Source organism: Haliotis asinina, chromosome 6, assembly GCF_037392515.1.
Source record: "Haliotis asinina isolate JCU_RB_2024 chromosome 6, JCU_Hal_asi_v2, whole genome shotgun sequence".
NCBI lineage: Eukaryota > Metazoa > Mollusca > Gastropoda > Lepetellida > Haliotidae > Haliotis > Haliotis asinina.
This window is the reverse complement of record NC_090285.1, coordinates 47,693,599-47,711,359: the sequence shown is the minus strand read 5'-3', so window position 1 is coordinate 47,711,359 and position 17,761 is coordinate 47,693,599. Positions and strand designations below refer to the sequence as shown.

Sequence of the window (17,761 nt, the reverse complement as noted above, 5' to 3'; positions counted from 1 at the left end):
CAAACCAACTCTTTACAAACAGGATGAAATAAATTATTTTTCATCAATTATTGATAAAACAGCAGTAAATTATCAAAGACTTTTTTGTTAGGCTAAATCCATCTATGTGTAATCTTTTTCATCAGATACAAATTCATTTATATACATTACATTCAATTCTTGTACTGACAGGACAAGGTATTTCACAAAACCTGGAAAATATTCAACAAATGAACAGTTCTAGCTAATCAATATTTGAAATGATGGAGTACTAGAGTGACTGAGTGAGAGACATGTATACAGACTACCATATAGCTGGAATACTGCTGTTTAACAGCAAACCAAACCAAGCTTCCAGCAAGTCTTTTGAAAAATTGCACTGGTACAAACTTTCCAACACTTCCTGCAGGCTGCTTCATTTGGCGATTCTGTATTCCTTTTTCCCTTCAGAAAAAGTGCATAAAACATTTCAGTATGTGAGAGAAGTGACTGAATAACGTTTACACTGCTTCTAGAAACAAAATATGGGCTTCCCACATTGCACCCATGATGCTGATTTGAACAAGGAGTGAGTGAGTTTCGTTTTACACCTTTTTTAGAAATAGTTCAGCAATGTCATGGCAGGACATATCAGAAATGGACCACACACACTGCACCCATGTGTGGATTTGAACAAGGAGTGAGTGAGTTTAGTTTTACACCTTTTTTAGAAATAGTTCAGCAATGTCATGGCAGGACACATCAGAAATGGACCACACACACTGCACCCATGTGTGGATTTGAACAAGGAGTGAGTGAGTTTAGTTTTATGCCTTTTTTAAAAATAGTTCAGCAATGTCATGGCAGGACACAACAGAAATGGACCACACACATTGCACCCATGTGTGGATTTGAACAAGGAGTGAGTGAGTTTAGTTTTATGCCTTTTTTAAAAATAGTTCAGCAATGTCATGGCAGGACACATCAGAAATGGACCACACACATTGCACCCATGTGTGGATTTGAACAAGGAGTGAGTGAGTTTAGTTTTATGCCTTTTTTAAAAATAGTTCAGCAATGTCATGGCAGGACACATCAGAAATGGACCACACACATTGCACCCATGTGTGGATTTGAACAAGGAGTGAGTGAGTTTAGTTTTATGCCTTTTTTAAAAATAGTTCAGCAATGTCATGGCAGGACACATCAGAAATGGACCACACACATTGCACCCATGTGTGGATTTGAACAAGGAGTGAGTGAGTTTAGTTTTATGCCTTTTTTAAAAATAGTTCAGCAATGTCATGGCAGGACACAACAGAAATGGACCACACACATTGCACCCATGTGTGGATTTGAACAAGGAGTGAGTGAGTTTAGTTTTATGCCTTTTTTAAAAATAGTTCAGCAATGTCATGGCAGGACACATCAGAAATGGACCACACACATTGCACCCATGTGTGGATTTGAACAAGGAGTGAGTGAGTTTAGTTTTATGCCTTTTTTAAAAATAGTTCAGCAATGTCATGGCAGGACACATCAGAAATGGACCACACACATTGCACCCATGTGTGGATTTGAACAAGGAGTGAGTGAGTTTAGTTTTATGCCTTTTTTAAAAATAGTTCAGCAATGTCATGGCAGGACACATCAGAAATGGACCACACACATTGCACCCATGTGTGGATTTGAACAAGGAGTGAGTGAGTTTAGTTTTATGCCTTTTTTAAAAATAGTTCAGCAATGTCATGGCAGGACACATCAGAAATGGACCACACACATTGCACCCATGTGTGGATTTGAACAAGGAGTGAGTGAGTTTAGTTTTATGCCTTTTTTAAAAATAGTTCAGCAATGTCATGGCAGGACACATCAGAAATGGACCACACACATTGCACCCATGTGTGGAGCATGATGACCAAATGCTTTAACCACTAGGCCATCCTACTGCCAAGGTTGTTCGACATGACAAGAATTAACCACTAGGCCATCCTACTGCCAAGGTTGTTCGACATGACAAGAATTAACCACTAGGCCATCCTACTGCCAAGGTTGTTCGACATGACAAGAATTAACCACTAGGCTACTGCAACATTCCAATCAATATATTAACATGTAGAGGTATATATTATACATACTTTGTATGTATTTAGTAAGAACTTGAAGGATCGGGAACAATCCAAATAATGCTGTTAAAAATACACAAGTTGGAACCGATTTTCATCATTTTGATTCTTCCCTGTGCCAGCATATTTTGACTTTGAAACCTATTATCAGAATTTGAGTTTCTGTTGGATTTGGAGTTTCTGATAATTTCATAACCAATTGTAATTAATGTGATAATATGTGCCATATGAATTTTTAGTAGACTAAAGTAATTAAGTTTCGAAAGTTTATTAAAACTGCCAAATCCAAGCCATATTTCATAAACTGATCATAACGTTATAACTGTTGTAAGTCTAACTCTTTGACTTTGATATAGATATTCAGTGTTATTAAACAGGGCCTGGAGCAATCATTTCTTTTCTCAATTAATGAACTGTGACAGATAGATAAATTCTTAAAAACACACATATTTAACATTTTGCAACCTTTCGCTCACAGTGATGTTACTTAGAGATATTTTAAGAATTTGGTTTACTAAAAATTGAACGTAATTGATATTCAGAAATGTAGAAAGTTCTGTGGTATTCGAACTTGAAGAAAGTGAATCAGCTCGTATAAACATTCTATTTCAGAGTTGTCTCCCTTAGCCTTCAGACAACGGACGCCATAATAATGTTGACGAATATTTCCCATCAGAGCGCCTAAACGGAAGTTTACGTTTGTTATGGAAGTTGAGTAAAATACAGGTACATTACTGACCCTCGTTTTTTGCAATAACTTATGATATTTAATGCATTTCACAAAATCATATGCAGATGTGACAACTGTTGAGTGTGGCGAAGTGACTCCGGACGACGAGTCCCAGGTCAGAGTGTCCCGGGGCGAGAACAAAAGTGACTCATTACTTCAAAGGTACATATAAGCCGCTTGATTCCCCATCATGATTGTCAGTCATTCTAGTGCAGTGAGCGTTAGTATTCAGCTAGTCTACCTCGTTCAATGTTGCGAATTATGAACTCGGGAACGAGACCGACAAACAGCAACTGACGAAACGCGACCACACGCCAGTAATGATGAACTTGAAGAAAGACAGAGAGACGTCACGGTGTTGTCAAAATGGGTGAGAATCTTCAGCAGACAATCTATTCTTTCACATTTATCTAAATCAACGGTAACTGACACCTTTCCACTAAATAAAACCCAAATATACATTGTCTCACGTGTTAACCACACTTGGCTTTCGTAAATGTTCGCACATTACTTCACTAGTAACTGCTAACTGGCCACTGTCTTCTGTTGCTTATCTAATATGGTATACTGCGTGAAGCCCATTTCCGATAAACCACGTACTGCTGAAAGCGGTGTAACACCATACTCACTCACTTTGATCTAATATCTATGCCTCTATGTTCACCTGTCATTCTGTTGTTCAGAAACAGCTGTTCCAAAGTTCAATATAGTCAATAGGTTGTCCTAAGGTCAAGCCTTATGCAATTTAGGCTGAGTTGTATCACCTGTATTGAAGGAGCTATTTACTCTAGACATAGGAACAAGATAAACAAATGTCAAAGCGGTTCACATATACGCATAGAGGTGGATTTTACACACGTTAGTTACTTAAAACATTGACTGATGATTAGCCAAAGGATAATGGACTCAAGATTTAGAAGTTTATAATACTGAAAAAGGGGCCAATCAGAAATTGTTGACATCATTGCCTTTTGTCTCAGTGAAGTCTTTGCAAGTGCTGTCAGTATATATTTTCTGAGTCCTGTACCTGAATCTTCTGAGGTTAATCCCATCAGCTATAGCTGACAAGATAACGATGTCATCTTTTTGATGACTCAACACCCTGCTACACAACAATGCCTGTTGTCAGTGATCATTATAATATTCAGCTGTTACATTTGTTGCTAAGCACTACAGAGGTATACTGAGTACATGTGATGTGTACAGAGATGGTCTACTCTGTATGATTAATATGCAAGAGGTGTTTGACCCTTGTGAAGGTTGAACTTTCCAGTTGGAGTATTCAGATGATGCCCCAAGCATTTCAGTGTTATAGTTCACTCTTGGAATGACCATTCCAGATTTCAAATACTGTTCATTGTGCCGTTTTCATTTTCATTTATCAGATAGTTACAATGGATATAACAGTTTACTTTGTCTTTAGTCTTCATTAGATCTAATTTGAATCTGAGACTTGAAGCAAATTATGGTTTGGAAACTCCTGCATGGACCCATCACGAAATAATGTTTCATTATTGTTTTGTTGTATGGAATAACAATGTAGTATATTTTACATCATTACACACATTTTTAGGAGGGTTGCTATTTTTAGTTTAAGCTTATGGATATGGTAAAGGTTTAATTCTCAACATTAAGCTTACAACAAGGACCCTGGTACCTTTCATGCATTTGTAATGCTACTTGGAGTTGCATTTTAGAAGTTGGGAAGTACAATTTAGATAAACTTTATGGATGACAATTTCTTTGTTTTGTGAGTGCAGTGTTTTGATATATACTTTTCCTCCTCTTCATATTACAGTCTTGCTTGACATAGGTTTAGGAATCTTTATCAAAATATCCTGCTTATGAAATAAAGAAGTTGTTATCCATAAAGTTTATCTAAATTTTACTATTCCAAACAGTTTTGGAATGGCCAAAAACATGTAGAATGACTTGGAGAAAGAAAGTAGAATTGTATCCAATGAGCAAGTGGAGCTAATAGAATATAAACATATGGGCATCAAAACCTCCAGTAGTCAGTAAGTCAGTCAGTCACATGCAAGATTCGAAGCTCATTCCCATCAGCATATTATAAACACAAACAGCTGCTGTTGTATACTAATAATGCACCTATTTTACTCTCTGTCGGAGCTGCTATCTTTTAACCACCAACTGAGGAAGTTGAGGCAATTAAAATTTGTTGGAAAGATCCAGTTGTGAACAGAGATGTAGTAAAGGGATAGTTGATTGGTTGACAAACACAGGTAGTCCGTTAGATGTGACAAGTTACAGATCATATAGTCACACGAAGCAGTCAAATCTAGGTTAAGAGTGGACTGTGAGACTCATTCACAATGTTGCCGATATTTGTACATGAGGATTTTTCAGTGTTTCCTAACTTAATGGATCTATTTTCACAATGGTCCGGTCAGTATGTTTTGAGCTTGTATTGTTTACAGGTTGATAATGCAGTGTGACATGAAAGATTGAATGACATCCAACTGGCTTAAGACCCAAAGAAGTCCATGCTTGCCATAACAGTAATAATGGATTATTTGACTGTTGATCAGACCTGTGAAGATCCTCATTAGGCTTCGTCTTCAGCAACAAATGCTTGTTATAAGAGGCGATTAGTGGATCAGGTTCTCAGTCAGTCAGTCTTATTGTGATCATACCCTAATTCCATAGATCATTGCTCACTGCTGATGTTGACCACTGGATATTTTACAGCTGCCATATAGGTGGAATATTGCAAAGTTTTTGTCTACAGCTCTGGCTGGAATGAGTCCATGGATAAGTAGATACAGCATGTGCGTGGAGAGCAGGGATGTTGTTCTTGGACACCTTAAACCCAAATACAGTGTACATTAAAAGATTTTCATTTTTTTGCCCAATTACAAGGATCTCTCTCTCTCACTCACTCACTCACTCACTCACTCACTCACAGACACAGACACACACAGAGAATAAGTTTTTGTCCATACTGTTTTGCTCACTTATCAATATTTAGTGACTAGTTATCGAGTTATGCTAGTTGTAAATTTTACTTCACTTTTTCACAGGATTATCAGTGTTATCCAGTGGATAATAGCTAGCGAGAAAGAAGGCATCATTTTCATAAAAACCGAGTATGTTGATAAGGTCCAGGTTAAAAAACTCCAGGACCAAGGAGCCTCTTAATTATAAAAACTGCCAAAGATAACAATAGAAACTGTATCTACCTTTTAAAGTGATAGCCAAGGCTCCACAGTTAAAGAATCACGTATTATTGTTGCTATAATATTGTAGCCCCCCAGTAAGTCTGAATTGTATCTCTGAATTGCTCATACTCTACTTGTAATGTGTGAGATATTTATCTACAAGCAAAATTTATTTGCAAAGATTTTATTTTACCAAAGTTCACAAAATCTCATATTACAAACTGTTAGTGTTAACAAGAAAACCAGAAAAACACAAAGAGTTTTCATTTGCAAAACTGAACTGTTTCTGAACTTAGTAATACCATAGTCAATCTCTGTAAGTACATGATTTGATAGTCAAGCAGCTACAAAAGTGGCATTGAAAAAAATTATGATTTAGTGACTGGGAGACCAAACTAATCTTGCTTATGTTAGTCTCAAATCAAAATAGCCATTTTGGGCGGAATTTTGCTCACTGAAGCATTTTATCAAGATTATTTCTCTCCTAACTCAGTGTATCAATATATACCAGTTTCACCTTGCATGTAATTTCCTCTGTGTGGAACTGAGTTTCAATCACAGTGATAGGTCAGGCTGTCCTACATTGAGGAGTACTCATCTGGTACTAATGGCATCAGCTGCAAATTTAATTTGAAACTCTTTCAGTAAGGGGCCATGAATATTATTGGTAGTTTCTATATTAGATCTGTCAGAACTGTGGTTGTGATTATAAATCGATGCTTACTGGGTGTTGTACAAGGATGATGTGGTGTTATGCTTCTTACGGTGGAGTATCCTTTCTGATCAAGATCGGGGAGATGATGTATGAAATGAGTAAGTGAACTGATATCTATAATGTTCAATGTGTTCATTTATTGTTTTTGTGGAAATATCAAGAGAGTCTATTGACTCGTGCCTAAATATTGGTATATCCCTCGCTCTTGTTGTAAACATAGTATGACATGGGCACTCCTATAATATCCTCTATTTATTCACAGCACTTTGAATACCAATGTATCACATATGTGTTTAAACACATTATCAGAATATAGCACTTTGAGGATTCCTGCCATCTTTGTCACATTCTTGAAGGGCCTTTGTACAATACAATGGTCTGTTGCTAATTTTGAATTTAGGTACTTGTCTGCCCAGAGAGTGGTAGGTCGAAGGTTCAATCCTAGACCATGTCATACCAAAAGATGTTAAAATAAGGTACTTTTTGGTCCCTGCATGGTGCTCAACACTAATGGCTACATTAAGGATTGTTCGGCTCAGAGTCATTATATATGTGAGTCATGTTCATGCTTAGCTGCAGCATGTTCTCTGAGTGAGCTAGAACTATAGAGCAACATAAGTCTGGGCTAGTACAAGCAGCCATACATACACATGCATGCACGTCATCATGTGCGTGAAACATTTTAAGTATGACCTTAAACACGTTTCACCTCACCTCACTCACCAGTTTAGGTACAGACACTGAATTTCACTTTTTTTGTGTGAAATTAAGAAACATTATCTGTGTTTTTAAAGCAACAATTACTTTTTTTCTGACCATGCAAAGTAAAATTTTGCTTGCAAAAGAAAAAAATGTTGGACTTAGACCTAACTGGCACAGTTTACCTAAGCCTGTCTTCGTCTTGTGTTAACTTTTGCACTAACCTTCATCAATCAAAATATTTGCATTTTTTCATTTTTGTCTGTTATAGTGTGTCTCAGTAATGTTTATTAGTCTATGTCAAGTCTACCTCATATTTCGATTTTTTCCAAATATTTCCAACTATTCACTCATGAAGATCCTTTTTAGAATTGATCTTCCGCATCGCATTCTTTTTGTGAAAGGCAGCTAACAGGATCAGGTAGTCAGGTTTGCTGATTTGGTTGACACATGTCATCATATACCAATTGCGTAGCTTGATACTCCTGCTGTCGATCACTGGATTGGTCCAGACTCAATTATTTACCGATCGCTGCCTTATAGCTGGAACATTGCTAAGTGAGGCACTCACTCACTCACTCACTCACTCACTCACTCACTCACTCACTCACTCACTCACTCACTCACTCACTCACTCACTCTAGTCAAGACTCAATTATTTACAGATCGCTGCCATATAATTTGAATTCTGCTGAATGTGACGTTAAACACTCGCTATATCCAACTATCATAAACTCAAAGCCATTTTGAAGAATGTTTCAAATACTAATTTCTAACTGATGATGCCAAAACGCAGGATAAGAATTCAGGCTGCTATTTAATAAATGGATTTGTAATCAAGAATGCACTGTTTTCCTCATGATTAATGTTAGAAGGGATTTTGTATATGCTTGTTTTGCAACATTTCAAAATATACTTTTGTTTCTTGGGCATGCTAGCTGTATGAAATGAGAAATAGTGAATATCATTTTCCCCTTGTTAGTTTATTCATTTTGTCCATGTTTCTTCATGTCTTCCTGTTACTGTTCCAGGCAACCTATTCTGGCCTCCATTTAGTAAATCCCGAAAAATGGAGAGTCCTCCTGCCAAACGTCACCATCCAGAGGCTAAAGATGAGGGGTTGAATAAGAAACAAAATCTGACATTGGAGACCATCAAGGATGAGGCAGCATTTGTGTCCCGGTTCAGCGCTCTCTACAACAGCAGCAACCTCAGCGATCTGGTGCTACGGGTCGGCAGGGACAGATACTACTCTCACAGGTTCATCCTCATCACAGCCAGTGATGTCTTTGAGTGAGTGTCTTAGATATGTGGCATATTCTGATCTGTGGTGGAGTGTACCTTGCTGGAAGGGCTTATCATGGCACTTCAGAAATTATGATTTCTGATAGATTACTTCAAGGTGGAGAATGAATGTCAATTGCAATAATTTTTACCTCAGTTTCAATCAGTGGTCCAGTCGAAACACAGATGTTAAAGATCAGTCAGCTCATGACCATAGTGCACCTTCATGAAGCTAATGGCTTTCTTCGTCCTTTACCCATTTACAGTAGTTGCTTAATGTTGGAATTTAGGAAAAGACAGAGACCCTGCCAATACCAGCTTCAGTGTCTTTCACACCAGGAAAAATGAAAGTTAACAACAAAAATATATCCTTTAGTGCTCATCACAGGGGATTGTACTGGAAAAAAAAATGGTACCAATTCACATATGGTCACTGACAGTCTGAACACATAATCTATCTTAACACCATATGAAAGGTTCCTTTTAAGGTGCTTGGAACCCATAAGTGACTGTTGAATGTCACTTTGGTACCAGTTATTTATTACAGTCCCCTGCGATGGTGTCTGTTTACAGTGATAGCAAGAGCTGAAAGATTCTGTTTCCTTTGGTAATTGCTGTTTCTCTTCTGTGGACACCAAAGAAGACTGAGTTAACTCTACTGTAAATAATAAATAATAATATCAAGTTTACCTTTGTTAAGATCTTCTGCAAATGTTCCATTCAGTTCAGACATCTGTGTACCAAAGTAATTTCTAAAGTTTGATGATGTGTCACAGTTTCTATCCAGATTAAATGTATGCTTGTACATTTAGAGCCATGTTGAACCAGAGGCGTTGGGTGGAATCTCAGGAGCCAGAGATTGACCTGACAGAAGACCCAGAGTGTGCTCCAGTGTTCGGGATGTTCCTCAGGTAGGTTCTAGTTCTTTGTCCTGTATATGATCACATGTTTCCATTCTGCATTTTGTGTTTTGCATGTTGTAGATCCTTGTACTATCTTCTGGACCTACAATTCTGAAACTTAATGTTTACACCTTATTTAAGGGCTGTTAATAATGTATGGCTAGGAATGTGATGACTTTTATGGAGAAGCGTGTACATTCCCCTGGGTCTTTTTCAGATATCTCTACAGTGGCTCAGTCCAGGTGTCGACGGATACAGTACTGCCCATCCTTTTACTGGCAGACAAATACAGCATCACTACCCTACGCGAGTCCTGTATTGAATATATGATGCGACACATTGTTGAGTCTCCTGACACAAACCGAACACTAACGTGGTACCAGTATGCCAAAATGACCGGACAGGAAAAACTGAAAGAAATCTGTCAGAAATTCATCCTGTCCAATTTTGATGTTATTCTTGATGCCCCTGACTGGCACGAAATGACTAAGACTGAGCTTGTTGAGTTCCTCAGCAGCTCAGATCTTGTGGTACTGAGTGAGATCCATTTGTGGAACAAAGTTGAGAAATGGCTGACATGTGAAGAAAACCGTGATTCACTTGCAGAGAATCTTAAAGACATCTTGCCCCTTTTGAGATTTAACATGATCTTGCCTAAGAATCTATTAACAATTGAATCGTCACCTTTGTGTTCGAAGTACACAGAGCATTTTGCAGAGAAGCTAAATCAAGCCTATCGACACCATTCTCTGATGATGGATTGTGGGGATGTTTGTGAAAATCGGGAGCAGTTCAGGAACTATTACAGTAAAGAATACCATCTATGTTTTCCTTTTTTGCTTGAGAATTACCAAGGCATCAACAAGATAAACAGCCGCATCACAGTTGAATGTCACGCCCGAACCCACTACATGCCCTCCAATCAATCCCAAGATTCTTGCACTGAATTCACTGCCTACTTTTTCCCTCGCGGTTTCTACAATACCATCACCTTATATGGCACATACATGAATCGTCAGAGCGATGCCACAACGTTCAAACTGTGTCGAAAGTTTTCTGACCAAACTGCTTTGAAAGCTGATGTCACACTGGTGCTTTATGGCCGAAAGAATTCAGTAAGGTATATTGCATACACCTTCAACATGAGCCATCTGTTTGGGAAGGAGTCATCGACCCTCGCCATAGAAAACATCATCGACTTGGACAAATTGTTACAAGAGGATTCTCCATACCTGATTGATGGAAACCTTGATGGGAAACTATTTGTGAAAATACAAGATATGGGACCACACTTGTTGGATGGTGATACTAAGTGACAAGTACCTACAAAACTAAGATCACAAATTTTTGATGTTATGGACAAAAGTATACGAAAGCTTTGCAACACTGATGATATATTTGCAAGGGTGTGTCCTATGTCAGGTACTTCACAGTGGTCATTCACTCAAAGTTGATCATTCTAGAAACAATTTTACCAATTTACATATGTTTTGAACAGTTTTACACTTTTACAGAGAATTATCTTTACACAGATTTGTTATTAATGCTGAAACTTGGTTAAAAATTGAAACATGTATGTCCCCAAGAAAAAAGTCTGATTAGATTGAACATTCTCCATATATATTAAAGAAAAGCCTGAAAACAATGTTGTCAGGCATACATCATTATTTCAGATTTATGCTTCATGCTAACTTATTTTGTTAATGTTTTTGAATGTACAACAAAGTTCATGTAGACACACAAGGTTAAGGGATATCATTAACATGTTTGCAATAGTTCCACCCCCATGCCTTTCTCACCAAGTTCCTTCCTTCTTGAATGCGTCAGACTGACCATTAATTTGAGGGGTGTAAGCCACCTGCTATCTGGTGCAACATAGTGCCTTTGTAGTTGCAGTGTTTGAATAGCTGCATAACATGGTGAAAGGATTCGTTACCAACAAGCTTCACATATTAAGTAGTCCTATGCAAGGATGCATTTGGCTGCTGAGGCAGTCATCTTTTGCCTCACAGCAATCATACCACAGCAATTGCCGTGAGTCTGTGTTGTAGTGAGATACTTATGGTGATATTAGCACTAATGATGGCTAGTTGAATTTTACCCTGCATTACTTCTACTGTATGATAATCAGATATGGAATATTAGGTACAGTATTGTCACAGTTTAGCCAAAGTGTCTACAACTCCCTTACTGTCACTGAATAAACAGTGTTCATGGCTAAATCATTAGAAATAATTGTGTTCAACAAGAAACTATTCCATGAATATATAGGTGTAATTTGCAATGCAAATTGATTATTTGGTCTTTTCCCAAGAAGAAAAATATTTTTACATGTTGTTCCATTTATTAAATCTCAAATCTTAAACACTGTATCTTAAACCTTGCAATGAAATCTAGTACATTCTTTATTTACACTGAAAACATATCAAACACCCTTCCCCAAGAAACATTTGAGAAGATGAAACATTTTAGTTCATGTTTCAGGCCACAGACCCGTAGAACATACATATTACCGTAAACTACCTTGATTGCTGTATAAAACAATGAAGTATAACCAGATATTTTTTACTAACTTGTTTAAAAAAAATGAAAACATTTCTTTTTAAAGGTAATGTTTCTTCTTTTTTTCCCTTTTTTCTCAGGGTCTTGTTTTTCATCAGTCTCAAGACTTTTTATGTTATTACTTGTTGAGATTTCTTATGTAGGAAATGTTTAGTCTTGTATTTTCAAGCTTAAGCATAATATGCATGTCTCTTCACAGAAAACGCCATTGGCTGAGATGGACAATTTTGTCACGATGTATCTCTACCTTCTGTAGTCCTAATGGTCCTATCTTGTGTCTTGCAAATGTTTTGTTGACAATTTTTAGTTTAACAAGAGTAATATGCATGTATAAATTGTTTATTTATCAATGCAATAACTGGATACACAGTGTATACCTATTTAAACATTGTAATCATGCTTTTGAGTAGCATTTGGAGGTGATAACATAGAGGAGAGAATTTATGGACATTGATTTCTTTTTAACAAGGAACACAAGATATAAGGTTCACATTTCAATCAATTTTTATGAAGGCATATGAATATGTTCTGAAATGTGTTCCCATAATAGAGAAGTTGATGTCCATATTTCTCATCTTTAGATAAAGCAATTATATCAGTATATTGGTTGTGAGAATGTATGATCCAGTCAGTCTCTTATATACTGAAGGAAAAAAATAAGGGATCACATGAAAGAGCAATTGTTCTTTCATTCCAGGTTTCTTTACAAGCTTTTTATCCCATCGCTTGTGAAGAAACTTGATAAAAATAAAGGAACACTTGTGCCTTCATCTGCTCCCTTATTTTCTGCCCTCAGTATAGCTTTGAATCCAGCCTTGTATGATGTCAGGTCAAGCTAGGTTTTTTAGATGAAAACGATATTTTTCAGACTGTTGTAGGATAGTCTGGAAGCCTTATGGTTTGCTTGACTTGATTGCATGTACTTGGTACCCACACATGAATATTACTGCTATATGTTAAATACAGAGCCTTGTTGATAATATATTTATCATGTTACTATGGTACCAACAATATGTTGTTTAGTGAGATTATATATACAGGGACATCATTTAAAGATCTTTGGCCCATTTCTAGTCATGAAGATTTTAGATAGTGCAATGTGTAAATCTGTGATGTTTGGTGTAGAGTCGATATGTGGTGTTCTGCACTGCTGAATCAAGTCAATATTATATTTGAAAACTGCATTTTGTGGATACAGTGGGTCCAAACCACATTTTATGTTTATAATTCCTTAAAAGCAATATATGCTTGAAGTCATTTGTTCATAGAGTGATTATTTAGTCATAAACATTATACAAAATTAGCAGCATTTTGGGGGGATATAAAGCAACGTGAACCTTGTCCACTCAGTGTACAGCCAATCAGGGGGGTGGGGTATCCTAGTGGTTAAAGTATACACTCATGCAGAACACCTGGGTTAATTTCCCCACATGGGTACAGTATGTGAAGCCCAATTCTGGTGTTCCCTGCTGTGATATAGGTGGAATATTGCTAAAAGTGGCATAGAAATATCTCACTCAGTACAGCCAATCAGGAAACAGTAGACGCTGTAGGTATTTTGTAAGGTTGATACAAACAATTTCAGTCATTTGCAATTTATGTGTTTGACATATTTACACAAATGTACCACTATCTATTTTCAGAGGGTGAATTGGTTTAAATTATATAGAAACATTGAAATTACACTTACAATAAGGTTTTGTGTGATATTTACCAGATGAGCATTATCATGACAGAATCAAAGGGGAGTGCTGTGATATAGTGCTCTACTTGTTTCAACAAATACTGCATTTCACAAACCAACTTTGTTAATAATTTATGTATATCTACAATTATATTTCATGAAAGGTGCTTATTGAGTATTTATTAATAAGGAATCAACTGGTATAATATGAGAATTTTCCTGAGGACCATGAAATTTCATCATCTGCATTTAAGGTTTAGTCCAAAGTTAATAGATATTTTTAATGTCCTTGACAATTGTTACGAAGTTTTCAGATTTTGTTTATACCAGCATGTGGGAAACAAATGGTCTTGAAGTGTTGCAACATAACCTCAATGATCTCAATGTACAATACAACAAATCTCCACTATTCCTTGGTTGCAAGTACGGCTCAGGCCGATGATTTTATCCAATCAGGTCCTTATTTCTCGAAACAAACTTAAGTTTTCACTCAAATTTCAAACTGAGTATGACAATTTGAAACAGCTAAATTTTTACTCAGCTAAATGTTTTAGAATATAAAAGTCCAAACAACTAAAGAAATCTGTCCACCAAACTCAGATTGTCTAGTAAGTTTGACTTTGATGTCGATTTTCATTCATTCTGGAAAGTGTATGTTCCTGCATTTTCTCATAGTAAAAAGTGAAAATTTGAGCTCAAGTCAAAACTCAGACTTCAGTTTGTTTTGAGAAATCGGGGCCTGGTGTCTACACTGGGAAGTTAAGCATTCTAATCACAATTCACTTTCTCTTCTTGAATTATCTAACCAATTAAACTTGGCAACACAAATGATGCAGAGGTAGGAGTTCTTGCATATATTTTTTTCATGGGTTTCGGACGTGTCAGTTTGTCTATGTGATTTTCACCCCAATCTGATTTGCTCTGCGAACAAACCTTTGCAACTGCAACTGCTATCTTTGTTAACACAGGCAAGCTAGATAGTAACAGCGGCTTAGCTGATTGGCTACTGTGAGAATGCAGAGCCGGCAAAGAGAGATAATTACGGATGCATCCAGGGTATAGTGGAGATTTGTCGGAACATTTACTCTTGAGATAATCCAGAATGAGTTGCAGCAGTGTGACTGCAATATAATACAGTAGTTGTACACTGGCAAAGTGAACAGCACAGTGATTTTCTTTGTTTTTGAGAAAAAAAAGCAAATATTTAATATTCTTCCTGATTTCATTTTTTAAGGTGTTAAATGCCTTTAGTGATTGAATTCATGAAAGATTGTGGATCTAACAACTTTGTCACTGCCATGCATCTTGATTCCATTCACAATGAAGCTACCTTAAACAAGAGTGTCATATTTCTTGCTTACTGGATTTAGGAAAGAATAGAAGATCATCAGTGATTTAAGAATTCAAGAATTCAAGATTCTAACCCAGACATCCAGGGGTCTTTTTAGGGGGGAGTGGTACAAATGATGAGGTGTCATTAAACATGGAATACAGTTATGTCCAAATTGTGTTTCTGTATGCAGATTTCACTCAGCCTTAAACCTCCACAAGCGTCACTTTTGTCAATTATTATGAATATATGTGTATACATAACGCTATTTTCGAAATGACATTTTCTTGCTTGTCCAAGATGCACTGATTGCACACCATGTAAGATGACATTTTACACTGGTTTACTGATTGCATAATGTATTGTTTTCACATTTGCTAATGTGTATCTTTAGATTGGATTAAGCATTGTTTGCTTCTCATTGCATTATTTATTCAGTGTTTTATTTAATAAAACTTCTTATTTATCATTGCTCCTAACTCTTGTGTCTCTTTTGACCCTGTGGAGTAGCACAGTAGTCACAATGATTGTGCTTTAAGAGGTCTGGGTCTCATTCCCAACAAATCAGATATATAGCCAAGCTGCTGATCCAGCAGGCAATTATCAGAACTAGCTTATATACGGTGTCAAGGGCATATAATGACACTTAGTCTCTGAATATATATAATTTTAAAAGTGACAATTAAATTGAAAAAGGAGCCTGGTTGAGACAGGAGATTGAGAAACTGAACCAGAAGAAATCTAGACATGCTTCGTCTGGGACTTCTGCATTGCAGGGAGCGCAAGGCAGTAGGGAAAATAATGAGGTTCAGAGACTGTGACAGTGTGCTTGACCAATAATTGTTCCACTGAAAGACCGTGGACACTTATTATTTTATCCATTTAAAAGTACAAATTATTTACATAAAATACTGGAACATTGGTAAAATCAGACTAACTCGGGATCCCCTACTCCTGCAAGGTTGATGCATGTTATCGTATCCCATGACGCTCAGTGATCATGATAGCACACTCTGCTATAAGGGGATTCCAAGCTACAAGAGGATCCTACTAACCAGGATGGAGGTGTGGTACCCTAGTGGTGAAAACATTCACTTATCATGCCAAAGACCCCCGGTCGATTCCCCTCATGGGACAATGCGTGAACTCAGTTTCTGGTTGTCTCCCACCGTGATGTTTCTGGAATATTGCTAAGGGCAGCTTAAAACAAAACTCACACTCACTCACTAACCCTAATGACATTGTGGGACATTGGATCACTCGAACTAATACTTCAAGCCATTAAAACGCAAACCGTATTTGTTGTCCTGGAACTTACAAAAGGTCTATTTAAGAGGAGGGGAATGCGAACATCCACCCATCCCGACCCGCTGTGGCAATTAGTGATTTGTTATAGTGATTGGGTAACCAACTGGACAGATAGTGGCAAAGATAATTTAATTATTAAGTCCTGGTCGCTGGGCAGATATGAGCCCAGGTCATAGTTCGATAGCTAATGGGAATGTCCTGATGTCTGAGTCCTCCTTTGTTATCTTATCAGTTTGTTGTTCTCACATTTCTGTTGTCCACTGGCGTGGTATTGCAGGAATAATTTTAAAAGTGGAGTTAAACTGACGTCGCTCACTCACTCCCTCTCTGTCATTCCCCGTGTGCGAAATCCACACAACGTTGGTAAGCGTACATAAAATCTCCAAATCATGGCTGTTATTCACTTGATGAAGGCGTAAGGAAATAATTTATTACACAACGGTCGTGTCCTCATAACACACAACCTGACGCCCATAAGATTCACTCTACAAGTATGTCACTTAGGAGATAAACATCATGTGTTGGCCAATTTCCGGGTGTTACTGAGTATTTGAAGCACGGGAATGCATTTGGAACCGACGGCGTCAGCCGGAGGTTTCAAATGAAATATTCCCGTGCTTCAAATACTCAATAACACCCGGAAATTGGCCAACACGTGATGTTTATCGACATTGTAAACAAAAAAGTAAACCAAAGGGGTTTTACTGTCTGCACTCGTTTACATCGAGTAGGGGTACAGCAGTGAAGTGTCATCAGCTGGCCGTTTCAGCTGGTTCCCATGGTAACGTCTGGAGTTGCTCATTTGTGACGTCACAATATGACCTGAATAACGTCACCACTGTTGATGACACAAGAAAACAATTGTTTACGTGTCAATACGCAGTGAATAGTCTTGCAGTTTCCGGGAATCTAATACCATTTGATCATGTTTTTCAACCAATCAGATTACAGAACACAGTGACTTTTGGTTTCCAATTCTGAATGCCAATCAAAGTTATTTCGGCGATTTTGGATAAATAAGTGAAAAGGGCCATGTCTCAGGATGAAAGACACATAACAGAAATAGGTCTGTTTGTGCAGGGATACCCTACCTCTATATAAGCTCCCTTATTTGTGTAATCCTTTGTCGGTAGTTGGGTGGAATTTTAGGGTGGAATTTTCAGTATTACATATTATATCTCTATTTGTAACAGCACCCCTTGTCTGTCAGTACTGACAAACTGCTGTCAGACATGGCGTCGAGCGGGTACCAACCAGTTCATGCAGTTTGGATGGATTACAATA

General features: G+C 37.4%; 1 protein-coding gene across 2 annotated transcripts; it reads left to right on the top strand.

Moving 5' to 3' along the window:
- Positions 1-2,710: 2,710 nt before the first annotated feature.
- LOC137287591 (BTB/POZ domain-containing protein 17-like) lies at positions 2,711-15,641 on the top strand. Of its 2 annotated transcripts, none has more exons than XM_067819962.1 (4): positions 2,711-2,810; positions 8,439-8,700; positions 9,504-9,602; positions 9,811-15,641. In XM_067819962.1, exons 2-4 carry the CDS (start codon positions 8,477-8,479, stop codon positions 10,907-10,909), a joined length of 1,422 nt encoding a protein of 473 aa, XP_067676063.1. In that variant the 5' UTR covers positions 2,711-2,810; positions 8,439-8,476; the 3' UTR covers positions 10,910-15,641. The 2 variants fall into 2 exon arrangements, with proteins under 2 accessions (XP_067676063.1, XP_067676062.1); XM_067819961.1 differs by having other exon boundaries at positions 2,711-3,184.
- Positions 15,642-17,761: the final 2,120 nt, after the last annotated feature.

What these genes read in the sequence shown, in the direction of transcription:
- LOC137287591 (XM_067819961.1), top strand. An exon ending in ACAGCCAGTGATGTCTTTGA is followed by an intron (nt 8,701 to 9,503) that starts GTGAGTGTCTTA and finishes TTGTACATTTAG; the next exon opens with AGCCATGTTGAACCAGAGGC. An exon ending in GTGTTCGGGATGTTCCTCAG is followed by an intron (nt 9,603 to 9,810) that starts GTAGGTTCTAGT and finishes GGTCTTTTTCAG; the next exon opens with ATATCTCTACAGTGGCTCAG.